This window comes from Nymphalis io, chromosome 10 (genome assembly GCF_905147045.1).
Source record: "Nymphalis io chromosome 10, ilAglIoxx1.1, whole genome shotgun sequence".
Classification (NCBI taxonomy): Eukaryota; Metazoa; Arthropoda; class Insecta; order Lepidoptera; family Nymphalidae; genus Nymphalis; species Nymphalis io.
Window position 1 is genome coordinate 10427414 of NC_065897.1, and position 12581 is coordinate 10439994.

Here is a 12581-nt window from a genome sequence, read left to right on the forward strand (position 1 = left end):
ATTTTATACTTAAACTTACTTATATATTTTATCCAATTTTATATTTAATATTTATATTTAATGTACTAAAATCTACGCGGGCGAGGCACGCGGGCATTAGCTGGCATCATAAATTTATCATCGCATAGATATTGGAGTAGTACCCAGCAAGGTAGTCATGTAATCTCTACGTATCATGACCTTAGTCATCTTAATTATAAATAACATTTAACTACCAACCAACAGCTGCCATAGTAATTAAAATAATAATTTTATCGTGTTACAAAATATTCATTGCAATAGTATTTGAACTATGCTAGCGCAACGATATGCGAATGAAACTAAATTCACCTAAAAATTTTTAAATAAAAGTTTTCGAAAGTTTGTTGGGATTAATAAATAATTCATTAGTAGATACGAGCGCGAGTAAAGACCAGAATAACTGTATCACAATATGTTTTAAATTAAACAAATTATAATGTGATAATAAACAGAAGGATTATCTCGAGAAACATCGAAGTACTATTATTAAAATATTAATGTAATATTTTATGATTGTATTTTTTATTGTAAATGATTTTCGTCAATAAAAACGTTCACTCTCGTGAAATCCAAACATAAACTTTGTGTAGCCATTTCTGGATAATGGAAACCGAAAATAACTCTACCGTCACTCACGCGCAGCATTCATGTTCCTTACTATAGAAACTGGGGCTGGGGAACCGCAAACTAAACATAATATAAATGTACAATATGACGACAATAAGCTGATTAGTATGTATATAATACATTTATAATTAATATTTCTACACTAAGATTTAAATTTTTATATAAGTACCTTTATTTTCAGTTTTCATTTGATGGGTTATTTTGTTTGTTTCGTTTTTCTTTTTATATTTATTATGTTTAATTAGTTGTCAAAATTCGTCAATAATTTAATGATAAATAAATGTAATTTAATGATAATGTATATGGATTTCCATGTTTAGATTTTTTTACTCTTATTTCCCAATTATTTTTTTTAATGATAACACTGACGCACAACGATAATAATGCATACATAGTAATCAAGCAAAAAAAAACTTTGCTTGACAAACCAAGGTCCTGAACGGTTTTGTCTTAGTCTATTTATATTTACAAAGATATTTATGCCCCGTATGTACTGTGACTCGTATTTATTACTGCATTTTTGTGTTCTTTAATAAATACTTTAATTTTCAAGTAAAAATACAAACCGAATCGAACATTTAAAATTACATGCAATCGAATTATAGGATGATGTCATAATGGTTACTCACGGTGGTGTTAATTTTATAAACTCACGCTACACACATTGTTTATTGTAAGGATGAAAAAACAAAGGATTTCAATTGTTTTTCTTCCATAATACTTTATTTACAGCACATAACTATTTTCAATTTTCAAATAATTGATAACAAGAACATAAAATTCATGGATGTCACGTCAATATTTTTTTTTTTTATAGAATAGGAAGGTGGACGAGCATATGGGCCACCTGATGGTAAGTGGTCACCAAACGCCCTTAGACATTGGCATTGTAAGAAATGTCAACCATCGCTTACATCGCCAATGCGCCACCAACCTTGGAAACTAAGATGTTATGCCCCTTGCGCATGTAGTTACACTGGCTTACTCACCCTTCAAAAAGGAACACAACAATACCAAGTACTGCTGTTTTGCGGTAGAATATCTGATGAGTGGGTGGTACCTACCCAGACGAGCTTGCACAAAGCGCCACCCGTAAATATATACACATTCTCTGAAACGCATTGCATCTTCTGTTATATGCTGTATTTATTTATTAAAGACAACCAATAAAACATACACTAAAAAAGTAATATTTAAATTAATATGAATTGAATGAAGTGGGTAAGTCTTATTTAAAGTTGTATAATGTTATTTATTATATATTATTGTTTATATAAGCTTTTGAAAAGTCTCCTCATTTATAGGTAATTTCTTTACATCGGGATATATTAAAATTTGAACTACTTAGTCACTATATTCAATATAGCTTCTGTTTATATATTCAAACGGCGATTATGTCATTGCGTGGATAGAGCGGAGGGTCGATTGTATGGAGCTTCCGGAATCCTTTGTAAGTACGAGTAATGAGCTGGTTATGGAGTCAAAGGCACGAGTCGTCGTGCTCTATCGAATAATAAAACACGTGTAAGATTAAGAGGCCAAAATTAATTTTGCAATATAAATGTAAACATTCGAGTACGGAACCTAATACATATAACTCTTTTATATATTTGTCGTTTTATAACATTTGTCATACTAAATTCGTTCAGTTTTCACAAAATTATTTAAAAGGAAGTATGTTTTTATCACAAAAAGATAACTTAATCCGGTCCTGGTTGTAGGTTTAGTTGTTCTAACACCAAACAGCAATCATTTGCATTGCTGTGATTCGATTTGAATAGTGAGTGAGCCATTGTAATAATCATACATACCTACGTTTAATTGGAAATATAATATAATTATGCGTGTTTTTATTTAGTTCTTATTATTATTATTTTTTGTTCTGTTGAAATGAAAATTCTTTATATTTTGCTTAATGTTATTTGATTTGAACGTTTTGAATTTTACTTATTTCAAACATTCTTTAATTTTAGAAATATCTAAAAAAAATTGAATAAGTTAGTTATAATTAAAAATGTAAGCTTGTTATGGAAAATTTTAAAAAAGGGGATATAAATATTAATTCGAGGGTTGTGCACGCCAATTTAATAACATTGGGAATTAAAGGGGTCAGTGACCATCACAACACGCTTTTTCAAGGATATTTGTTAATAGTAATCCGACGTGATCGTATGTTACCCGTTATAATAACAAAACAACATTAATACTCATATTTAAACGAAGAATAACTATGGAAAACCTATGATATTGAGTCATGTGTCAATGTTTTATATTATCTGTGTAATTAACGAGTTGTTTTTTTTTTGTTTCAGTATCGGGCAAAGCCCGGCCGCAGCGCGGCTAGTGCATTTAACATTTGTTTTGTTCTGAGTGAGAAGTGATCTCTAACCAGTGAAGTGTTAAGTGACTGTTTGCAATGGCGATATTCACCGGATTCACGGTCCTCGTCGCGCTGCTCGCTATAGGTAAGCGAAATATATTGAAATAAACAAGTTTTTACAAATTTTTTCTCGATACAAAGTAATCTTTATAGCTCTCCGGTCTATAAATTATTTCTATGCAAAGCACCATGCGTCGTTCCGTTTCTGTAAGAAACGCGTAAATAAACACACTTGCCTTTGTAATAATAATATGGAGAAACAGATCAATTATATATATAAAAGGAAATAACAGATTGGAACACAAAACTGCTTTTAGTTTTGTGTTCCAATCTTTTAGTACGAACTTTTCGTGTGTAATACTTATGTACGGAATTTATCAGCATAAAATAAATCATTTACAGTATAAAACAAAATTAATATCCCAACGTTTGTTTGATAAAAATGTTATAATTAATTTATCATTGCTATATTATTTGGTGTATTAGATTTGTCATTTCCGTTGTTCGTTTTATCCTTTTTTCCACATATTATGGAACATATAAAAAAGATAATCAAAGTAATATTTAAGAGTTGTCCGTGTCTAACTATGCATGTTTTGCGTTTAATCTAAACTACCCATCCCGGCTTCGCGTGGGTAGAATAAGAGGGTACATAGGACGTTCATATCGTAATACAAATAACTCTTTTTTGACTGTTTATCGATTTCAGTCGACATAATTCCACATCTTTAACAATCACCTTCGTTTTTCAGCCAACTTACACGAAACTAAAATACATCATTAATCACTTCTTCCAATGGTAAACCGTATGAATCAAATCGAAAAAAATAATTAATCTCATGCGTCAGTAGCGGTCTGGGCTTCCAAAAATTATGTAATATCTAGAAAATTCCGCCGATCGATACAGCGAAGCATGTGAGACACATAAAGGGAGAAAATCATCGGCTCGCTTGTCTCAGCAGCTTTCTATTTCACATAGAATAATTTGCTAAACAATCTGGTTTTTTAAATTTATAAATAATAGTACTTAATTATCATTTATATTCTTACAAGTAGTAGCTGTTATACTGTTCTATATATGGTAGTTTATGTATATATGGTAGTTTTACTGGTGGTAGGGCTTTGTGCAAGCTCGTCTGGGTAGGTACCACCCACTCATCAGATATTCTACCGCAAAACAGCAATACTTGGTATTGTTGTGTTCCGGTTTGAAGGGTGAGTGAGCCAGTGTAATTACAGGCACAAGGGACATAAAATCTTAGTTCCCAAGGTTGGTGGCGCATTGGATATGTAAGCGATGGTTGACATTTCTTACAATGCTAATGTCTAAGAGCGTTGGTGACCACTTACCATCAGGTGGCCCATATGCTCGTCCGCCTTCCTATACTATAAAAAAAAAAAAATGCTGGTTATATATCTTCGTGCTAAGTGTTAACGAAAAAATAAAATTTAATAAAATACCACGTCATCTAGCCGTGAATTAATTAGTTGATTTTGAAAAACGACACCATATTTTATTAATTGTGCATAACGTCTTAGTTCCAAAGGTTGGTGGCGTATTGGCAACATAAGAAATACACCAGTAAAAATAATAAATTTTATTATTTGTTAATTTTAATATCTTTAGTATAATATCTTATGAGACATTTTAAATTTAATTAAAACAAAATGTCATATATTGTTAACTCGATGACAATCGTTCAGTTCTCCTTTTTTATATATACGCGGCAAAACTATTTTTTTTAACGTTTTTATCAAACATTACCAATGACGTTCTGAAACCGATTATATTTTTATTAAACCAAATATAATATAGAAATATGTAATTATTAAATATATGAAGTGATGTACTTAAATAAGTTTTTCTAACATTAAGGAATGGTAAATATTTCTTACAGTGCCAATGTTTATGGCCAACGGTGACCATGACTACTTACCATCAGGTGGCTCATCTGCCTTTTTGAAATAAAAAAATCTTACAACATAATTTTCTTTCATGACTTTGAACTAAATCATGTGTACGATGACTTATGTTTGCGTATACGATTGTTCTAATTAATCTCGTCAATAAGGGCCAAATTATAGGAAGTATAACGTCAAACTAAGTGAGATAAACGGATTTCATCAGTTAAATATTCAAACATTATCCGTAATTCCGAAGGCCGTAACTATTTAAATTAATTTAAATGAGTCCAGTCCACTCGACGGGACTGGACAATTATAATACCATCTGCACTCAGCATCGCAGTATCATCATGTATTTTTTTTACTATCTCTTCGCGGAGATAAAATACAATCTAAAATATAATCTATATAAATACATATTGCAAAATATTTTTCGCAATGTTCTAAAGAAATAATAAAAAAATGACAACAGCCAAATTAATTCCAAATTTAAATTGAAAATCTGAGAAATATTGTACATATATATTTATATATGCTTCAAATTTGATTTCACGTTGTGTGATGATCTGTCAACTCTACCTAATGATATTATGAATCGGTAAAAGAATATATAGATTGTAATGAGGTTTTATATTTACAATATTTTAAATTTAATTTTGGCTTATTTATAATATAATTGCTTAAGAATGCTTTGGTAAAAATGCATTGATTATATCGTAAGTAATTCGTATAAAAATGTCTGCATCTTATATGTACAGGTCCAGATTATATATTTATTTTTATAGAGATATAGCAGACATAAAAGCGTGGTCGAGGCCGTCAGGTTCGCGAATGTGTTTTAACGTAAATATACCGGAACATTGGCCTTTCAAAGAATAGAATGCCGCAACCGACAATGATATCCTATTGTGTCTGCCTGTTCGTTGTTATTAATTCGCACATTCGCACTTCAATATTAAATGCTCATCCTTATACATAGTTTAGTAAACCGCCAAATTACAAAAAATGGAAACAAAAAAATAAAACAACAGCTACAAACTGGCGTGTTTGTAAATACAGTCATTAAATAATTGAGACGAGATTTTAATCGCTGTACGTATTTAAACAAAACTGAAAACGGAGGCCATAATGTTACCGAATGCTTACCACAATGTATTGGATTACTATGTCCATACATTGAATAGATACTCGTATTTTGTTCAACGGTGTCATTAATATTGAAATTCAATTCAACACGATCAAGACTAAAGTACACAAATGAATTATGTTTTAAATTTTTGTGAGTTCAAAAAGGGATGCTATAAAATATACAATCGTGTTTTTTTTTTGAAATTCTAAACCTTCGTTACGATATAAGATTATATATATACTTACACTAAATATCTACTATACTAGGCAATCTAAGATGATGTAACGCACGCATAGAATATGAACAAAAAATCATTTATATTTTGATTGTCGGCTTAACCTAAAATTTTATTAAGTGGGTGATTAGTTAAACAATGCTATTGTATTGTAATCTTCTTACGAATGTCAAATCAATGCAAAAATAGAATTTAATTAAGGATCTTCTGAACAACTTTTACAAGTAATCCGTATATATTTATTATTTATGTTATTTAAATCAAAATTACACTACACGGCTTGGAACTCTTTTAAAAATCTGTTCAAAATAAAATCACTCAGTTTGAGCATTGTTGCCATAAAAGTATGCCCTAAAATAAAAATTTTTAATGTTGCGAGATGCTTAAAAGTGGAGATAAACATGGAAGATAACAATTTCGTAACCGTTGAACTAGGAATCTAGCGAGGTGAATGACCTTAACGTTCCATGCTCCTTGGAATTTAGCCATAAACTTACACGCACATGTAGGTTCTTTACAAAATTATGTAAATACACGCTAAGAAAGTTCTAAACATTGATGATTGTACGGTGTTTTTTTATGTAGTGATTAGTTATGAACTGTGATGACCCAGTGGTTAGAAAACAAGTACTTCTTTCGAATATAGTGTGTTTAATCTCGGGCAAACCCTTCTGAATTTTCAAGTGGTCGTATTGTGTATATAATTCATTTCGTGATTGAGAAAAACATTATGGAAACATGCGTGCCTGGATGAATCAAGAAAGTCTGCTACATAAATTTACCAATCAGCATTCGAGAAGCGTGGTGGAATTCTAACCTGCTTCTTAAATTGAGCAGAGGATTAAGCCTAGTAGTGCTACATTCAGAGGCTGCTAATTTACTTTAAGTAATTGTATTTCATTATCATCTACATACGATCAACAATAGTTTTTTTTATTGAAAACGCCAATAACGCGATAACACCAAACAGCGTCTGCAATGGAATTCAAAACATTGAACGATATTATTTTTTCCCCGTTGTATTTATTCAGAGAAAATGGAGTCCATCCCACGTGCTTTAATGTAATGAGGTTTTTTGTAATTTCAATACTAAGTATATAAATAAATATTATTAATTCATAATATATTATTAGATCATATTCAGTATGATCTCATCATTGCTTGTATAAAACGATATATTTAATTACCTACAATCAAATTTTACATTTTTACAGTATATATATAAAATAACTGTTATATAATACAGAAAATAAATAACTATTGTATGAGAACACAGTAAGAACTCAGAAAGAAATATAAGTTGTGTTTTTTTTTGCATTTGAATTTACATTTTTATAAATCGGATTATATTTCTTTACAAACCTTAAGCGTACGTTAATTAAAACATTTTTATATGTATAACGTTATCTTTTAAAGTTAATATGGTTACCCAAAACCAAAACAACGATTTTTTTTTATTTTTGTCTATCTATCTGCCTGTTTGTACGGGCTTATCTTTGAAACGGCTAAAAATTACAAATTGAAATACCTGAATTATTAAAAGAAGTATTTAAAAGTCCCGTTTAGTCTTTATTTCATCGAAATCAAATGAAATGTTTTCTTATTTTAATTGTCCTTCGAGTATAGCAAAACGATACCAGATAACCTTGACATTATTACGTGAATATGTGAACCCCACGCTCATATATAAATATATTATATATATTTTAAACCATTCAATTCGATAACAAATTATAAAATATACGTAGGGGAAAATAATAAATCAATATCCATATCAAACAAACATAACTTTATCATTTAAATATTTTATTATAAGCAAAAATAAAAAAAAAGCAACGCTAATTATATTCTCTTGTTTCGTAATTTAGCAGTTGATTGTTTCTGTCGTCTTGTAGAGTCAATATTTAATTCATACCCACATAATATTAAAGTCGTTTAAAATTTTGGACTACTTGATTACATAATTTCGTTTTTTTTTAAATGCGCGTGGCATGAAAATATTTTACCAAAAATGATTAGTCGGTAGGTCTTGTTCTGTCTTTTTAGAAATGAACAATAATAATAACGGTTAGTTTTTAGCATACTTAAAGTTTCTCCGGCGTTATTTATATTATGTATTTATATAGATTACGTAAAAAAATGGAAGCGAATTTTGTATAGACCTACAATAACTCTACTTCGTATCTTTTTGCTCAGGATAAAGCAATCAACCCACCTATATTGACCAATATATACATTTTTTATAAAAAATATTTTATACAAAGGTAAATAACTTGAAACAATTTATTACGTCTATGTATATAACATGTATATATATATATAACAGAAATCTCCTACAAATGATAAAATACCGCGTGACCAGGTGGTTAGAGCAGGTGTCGACAGTTAGTGGCGCCCACATTTATCGATTACAACATTACTCCCAGATGTCTTAGCTATTTAAGAAGAAAATACAATATTTTACAATAAAAAACAATAATAGTCCCTTACTAATTAGTTAAAAACTAAAACATAAATGTAAATAAATAATGTAAGTAAATAAATGTGTATATATATATATACATTTATGTTTTATATATATATATGGTGATTTACATTATGTATTTACTTGAGTTTGTGTGTTTACTTGTTTTGATTCGTTGATATTGTTTAATTATAGCATGTTTTTTTTATTAAAACAAATGTTATAGGTCGAATGCTTAAAAAATAAAATGAAACACGTTCTCTGCTTTTAATCATTTTCAAAGTAGCGGCCTCGGGACTCCATTCGTGATTCCTATGCACATCTGTCAGCTAGTTGACCAATCACGAGCGCGGGCGGCTTAACATCTGTCGCACATACTTGCCCGCAATTTTTTGCTTACTGAGTTATCATTTTCGAAACTAAGTATCAAGGGATGAAATGCTGTTTTGTTTTTATGCCAACATTAAAAATCTCGCTTTTTAAATGATACTTGCAATCATTGTTATCTATATCACACGACATTGGTGTTATTATCGGTTTTTGTATCCGTACTTAGTTTTTACTAAGTACGCTTTGCTGTCGATGTTTGACAAACCTTTTGGAGCGTGGTCAGTAAGTGATAACTCACTATCAGCTGTGACGCGAATCATGACGTAGAACGGTGCGTTTGCATCTGTCTTACTAATATAAGTGGGTTATCGGTAATAAATAAATTAAATCACTTAGTCCTCTGATCCTTATCAGCTAAAGAAAATATTTATTGATAACAAACAATGACGATTACTAATGTTTAAAGGTCATAGTTTTAGTATTTATTATAAAGTTTTGAATTAATTACTAGGACTTGTATAAATCAATATAATTTAAAGCTTATTTTTATGTTATTTGAAGTTCTCAGACTGAAGTGATGAGTAATTTTATTTTTGGGAGCGATCGATTTTTTAAATTTACCTAGACTAATGCTAATAGTTATTTACAATAGATTGACTTTTTTTAGACTTAAATATTTTGTTATTTTAAGATAATAGTTACACGTTCTCAACAATTTTGTATCCCGCTCTCTAGTTCCACTTTCGCCTTACATAAAGCATCGCCAAGATAAGGTGTTACGACTTGAACTTGATCTAAAGTTTCCAATTTCCATATGAAACAGAAGCCAATGTTTGTTTATAATTTATTTTTATTGTATTTCATATGATATAGTTTAAATTAAATATTCGAAATATATATTACCTAATAATCATATGCCTACCCTTATCTCATTGATTATGAGGATTCCCCAGACTTAAGGCTGGCCGCCTTTCTGTCGCCAGGTCTTCTTGGGAAAGCCTTACTAGTAGGGGGTTCTCCATCGTTATACGAATGTTTGCGGCGCTTATAGGCGTAACAATCATACCGGTCCGTTTATTATATGTAATTTCTTGTCAAAGTTTCTGGTGAATAATAACTAAATCGCTGAAATCGGAAATCTAAAAATAATATTTGCCCTACGTACTTACTTCATTTGAAAAAATAATTGAGATTTTTGCTGCTCCTTCTCTGTAAAATCTACATTTCGACTTTAATCATGTGAGTAACGTGACGATTCAAAACTGTTTATGAGAACGTCTTAGAATATGGAATATTCTGATTTTTGTAATTTATTTCAATAACAATAGATATAAATAGATTTATTCAACCTGATGATATATAAATCTGGAAAATGATTTCGAACAATATTGATTTTAGTATAGAAGTCTAGTTCTCAGCCAGAATTATTCCTGTCACATAAGGGCGAAAGACCGAGGTCGTTTTGGCGTCATTCTAGGCTACATAAAAACTGGGTCGAGTCTTGTAAACTCATGCGGGAGTGTTCTCGTAATGTACTTAGCTTGGTTTTGTTGCCGTCGAGACATGTCAAAAAAGTCCTGGATGAAATAGACTAAGAGCAATAAGTTTTGTCATATGATTTTTACGTGTATGTCCAATCCCAAAGTCCTGTATAAACGGTTCACAACATTACACAAGGTGACGGAATCCCCATGTGACGAGGTCCGGAAATACGTAAAACAACCTTCGACTAACACATGTGGCCTATTTGTTTGTTGCGAACGCACAAATTTTAACACGGCAGCTATTGCAAAGACCAATGCAAGAAGCAATCGACAAAAAATATATAATTACAACTTAAGGATTAGGCGGTAACAATGCTCTTTATCTTCGTTGGTTCAGCTTTCATTATTGGTCTATGTTAATTCCTATTTTAAATTTTATTTATAAGTTACAGTAACGTTTTGATTTTATAACGTGTCACGCAAAATTGATAAATTTTATAAAATTTTTATTTTATTGAATCATGTATGTTTGTACGAAGATCAGATATTATTGTTGTAAAACATTTCCTTTTTTTTTCAAAGTCTAAATGTTATCATATTTTTTCTTTGTATTCTTATAAACTTATCATCAACACGAACGTCCCGTAGACTCTTTTTAAGTACGTAAGAATAATAAGATAAGATGCGATAAACATTGAAATTGACAGTCGCCGTATTTCAAGTATCTAGAAGTAAAAAATCCGCAAGGAACAAACCTTTGCTTCACATATTCCTTGTGATGTGCTGAACACTTTGGTGTATTATGTGTTGCAAACAATTATTGAGTAATATGTCTTTATTTATAACATAAAATTGCATTTAACAAGCTTCGCTATGTAGAACCGATTTTGTTTTAATGGTTTTTTTATATGAAATATAGAAGTCGAGGTAGTATTTTGATTTGAAAAAATAAAAACACCCTTAAAAGTGGGTATAAGATTATAAAACGCGTGGATTTCATTTCTTCCGTGTATTACTTACTAATTGTCTTCGCCGATTGTAAACAGTTTTTTTTTTTAAATAGATAAATTATTAATTTAAACTCATCGATAAATCAGTAAAAATAATTCAAATAATTTTCATGAATGGAAATTATTTTTGTTTACAACCTAAAAACTCAATTGCACTTCCAAAATTCTGATAGGATATTTGACGCACATGAACCTGTTTTTTCCACATATTATTTTGACTAAGGTTGTTCGGGAATGAACCTTAATATAATAATTATATTAAAAAAAAACAACATTTATAAATACAACACGAAAAATATTAACGTTAACATTAGGCCATTTACAGGTTTGAATATTAATTAGATATAAAAACGTAACTAATCTTCGTATCATGTTTATGGATAGATTAATTACATAATAATTATTCCGTGTTCTCTTGATTTTTATTCGATATTTCTGTTGTTATTATGTCTTAGTTATGTCTTAGTTATAATTATGTCTTAGTTATGATAAAATTTATCATTAATTACTGAATCAAAAACAATTCATTTATACTTTAAGCTTAATTAATTAAACTCTAGCGAATGTCATGTCAATTTAATATGTCTGTCGTATATTTATATTAGGTTATGTAAATATATATAAACGCAAATCCGTGAAGTTATTTATTCTTACTTAAAACAAATATCTTTTGTTAACATTTTACTAGACCAATAGTTTGCGATATAAACTGAGTTCGTTTTTTTTACCAGGAGCGGTGCGATGCGAGGACGAGACTATCGGCCCTATATTTATGAAAGAACCCCCGAACCGAGTAGACTTTAGCAACACGACTGGAGCCGTTGTAGAATGCGCCGCCCGTGGATCCCCTACACCTGATGTTATTTGGGTACGAGCTGATGGAACCGCTGTTGGTGACGTTCCTGGATTGCGACAGGTAATCACTCTTCTCTATTTAAACAAAAAAAAATTATGCTGCCGGTGAGATAAAAAAGATTCATCAATCTATCAGTACTA

General features: G+C 30.3%; 1 protein-coding gene across 8 annotated transcripts in view; it reads left to right on the forward strand.

Moving 5' to 3' along the window:
* Positions 1-12581, forward strand: part of LOC126771094 (cell adhesion molecule Dscam2) — a 60893-nt gene that overhangs the window by 3283 nt on the left and 45029 nt on the right. For all 8 annotated transcript variants that reach the window (XM_050490808.1, XM_050490811.1, XM_050490809.1 and 5 more), the window contains exons 2-3: positions 2961-3113; positions 12317-12501. In XM_050490808.1, coding sequence (XP_050346765.1) covers positions 3065-3113; positions 12317-12501 — 234 coding nt within the window. In that variant the 5' untranslated portion in view covers positions 2961-3064. The remainder of the gene's footprint in view (positions 1-2960; positions 3114-12316; positions 12502-12581) is intronic.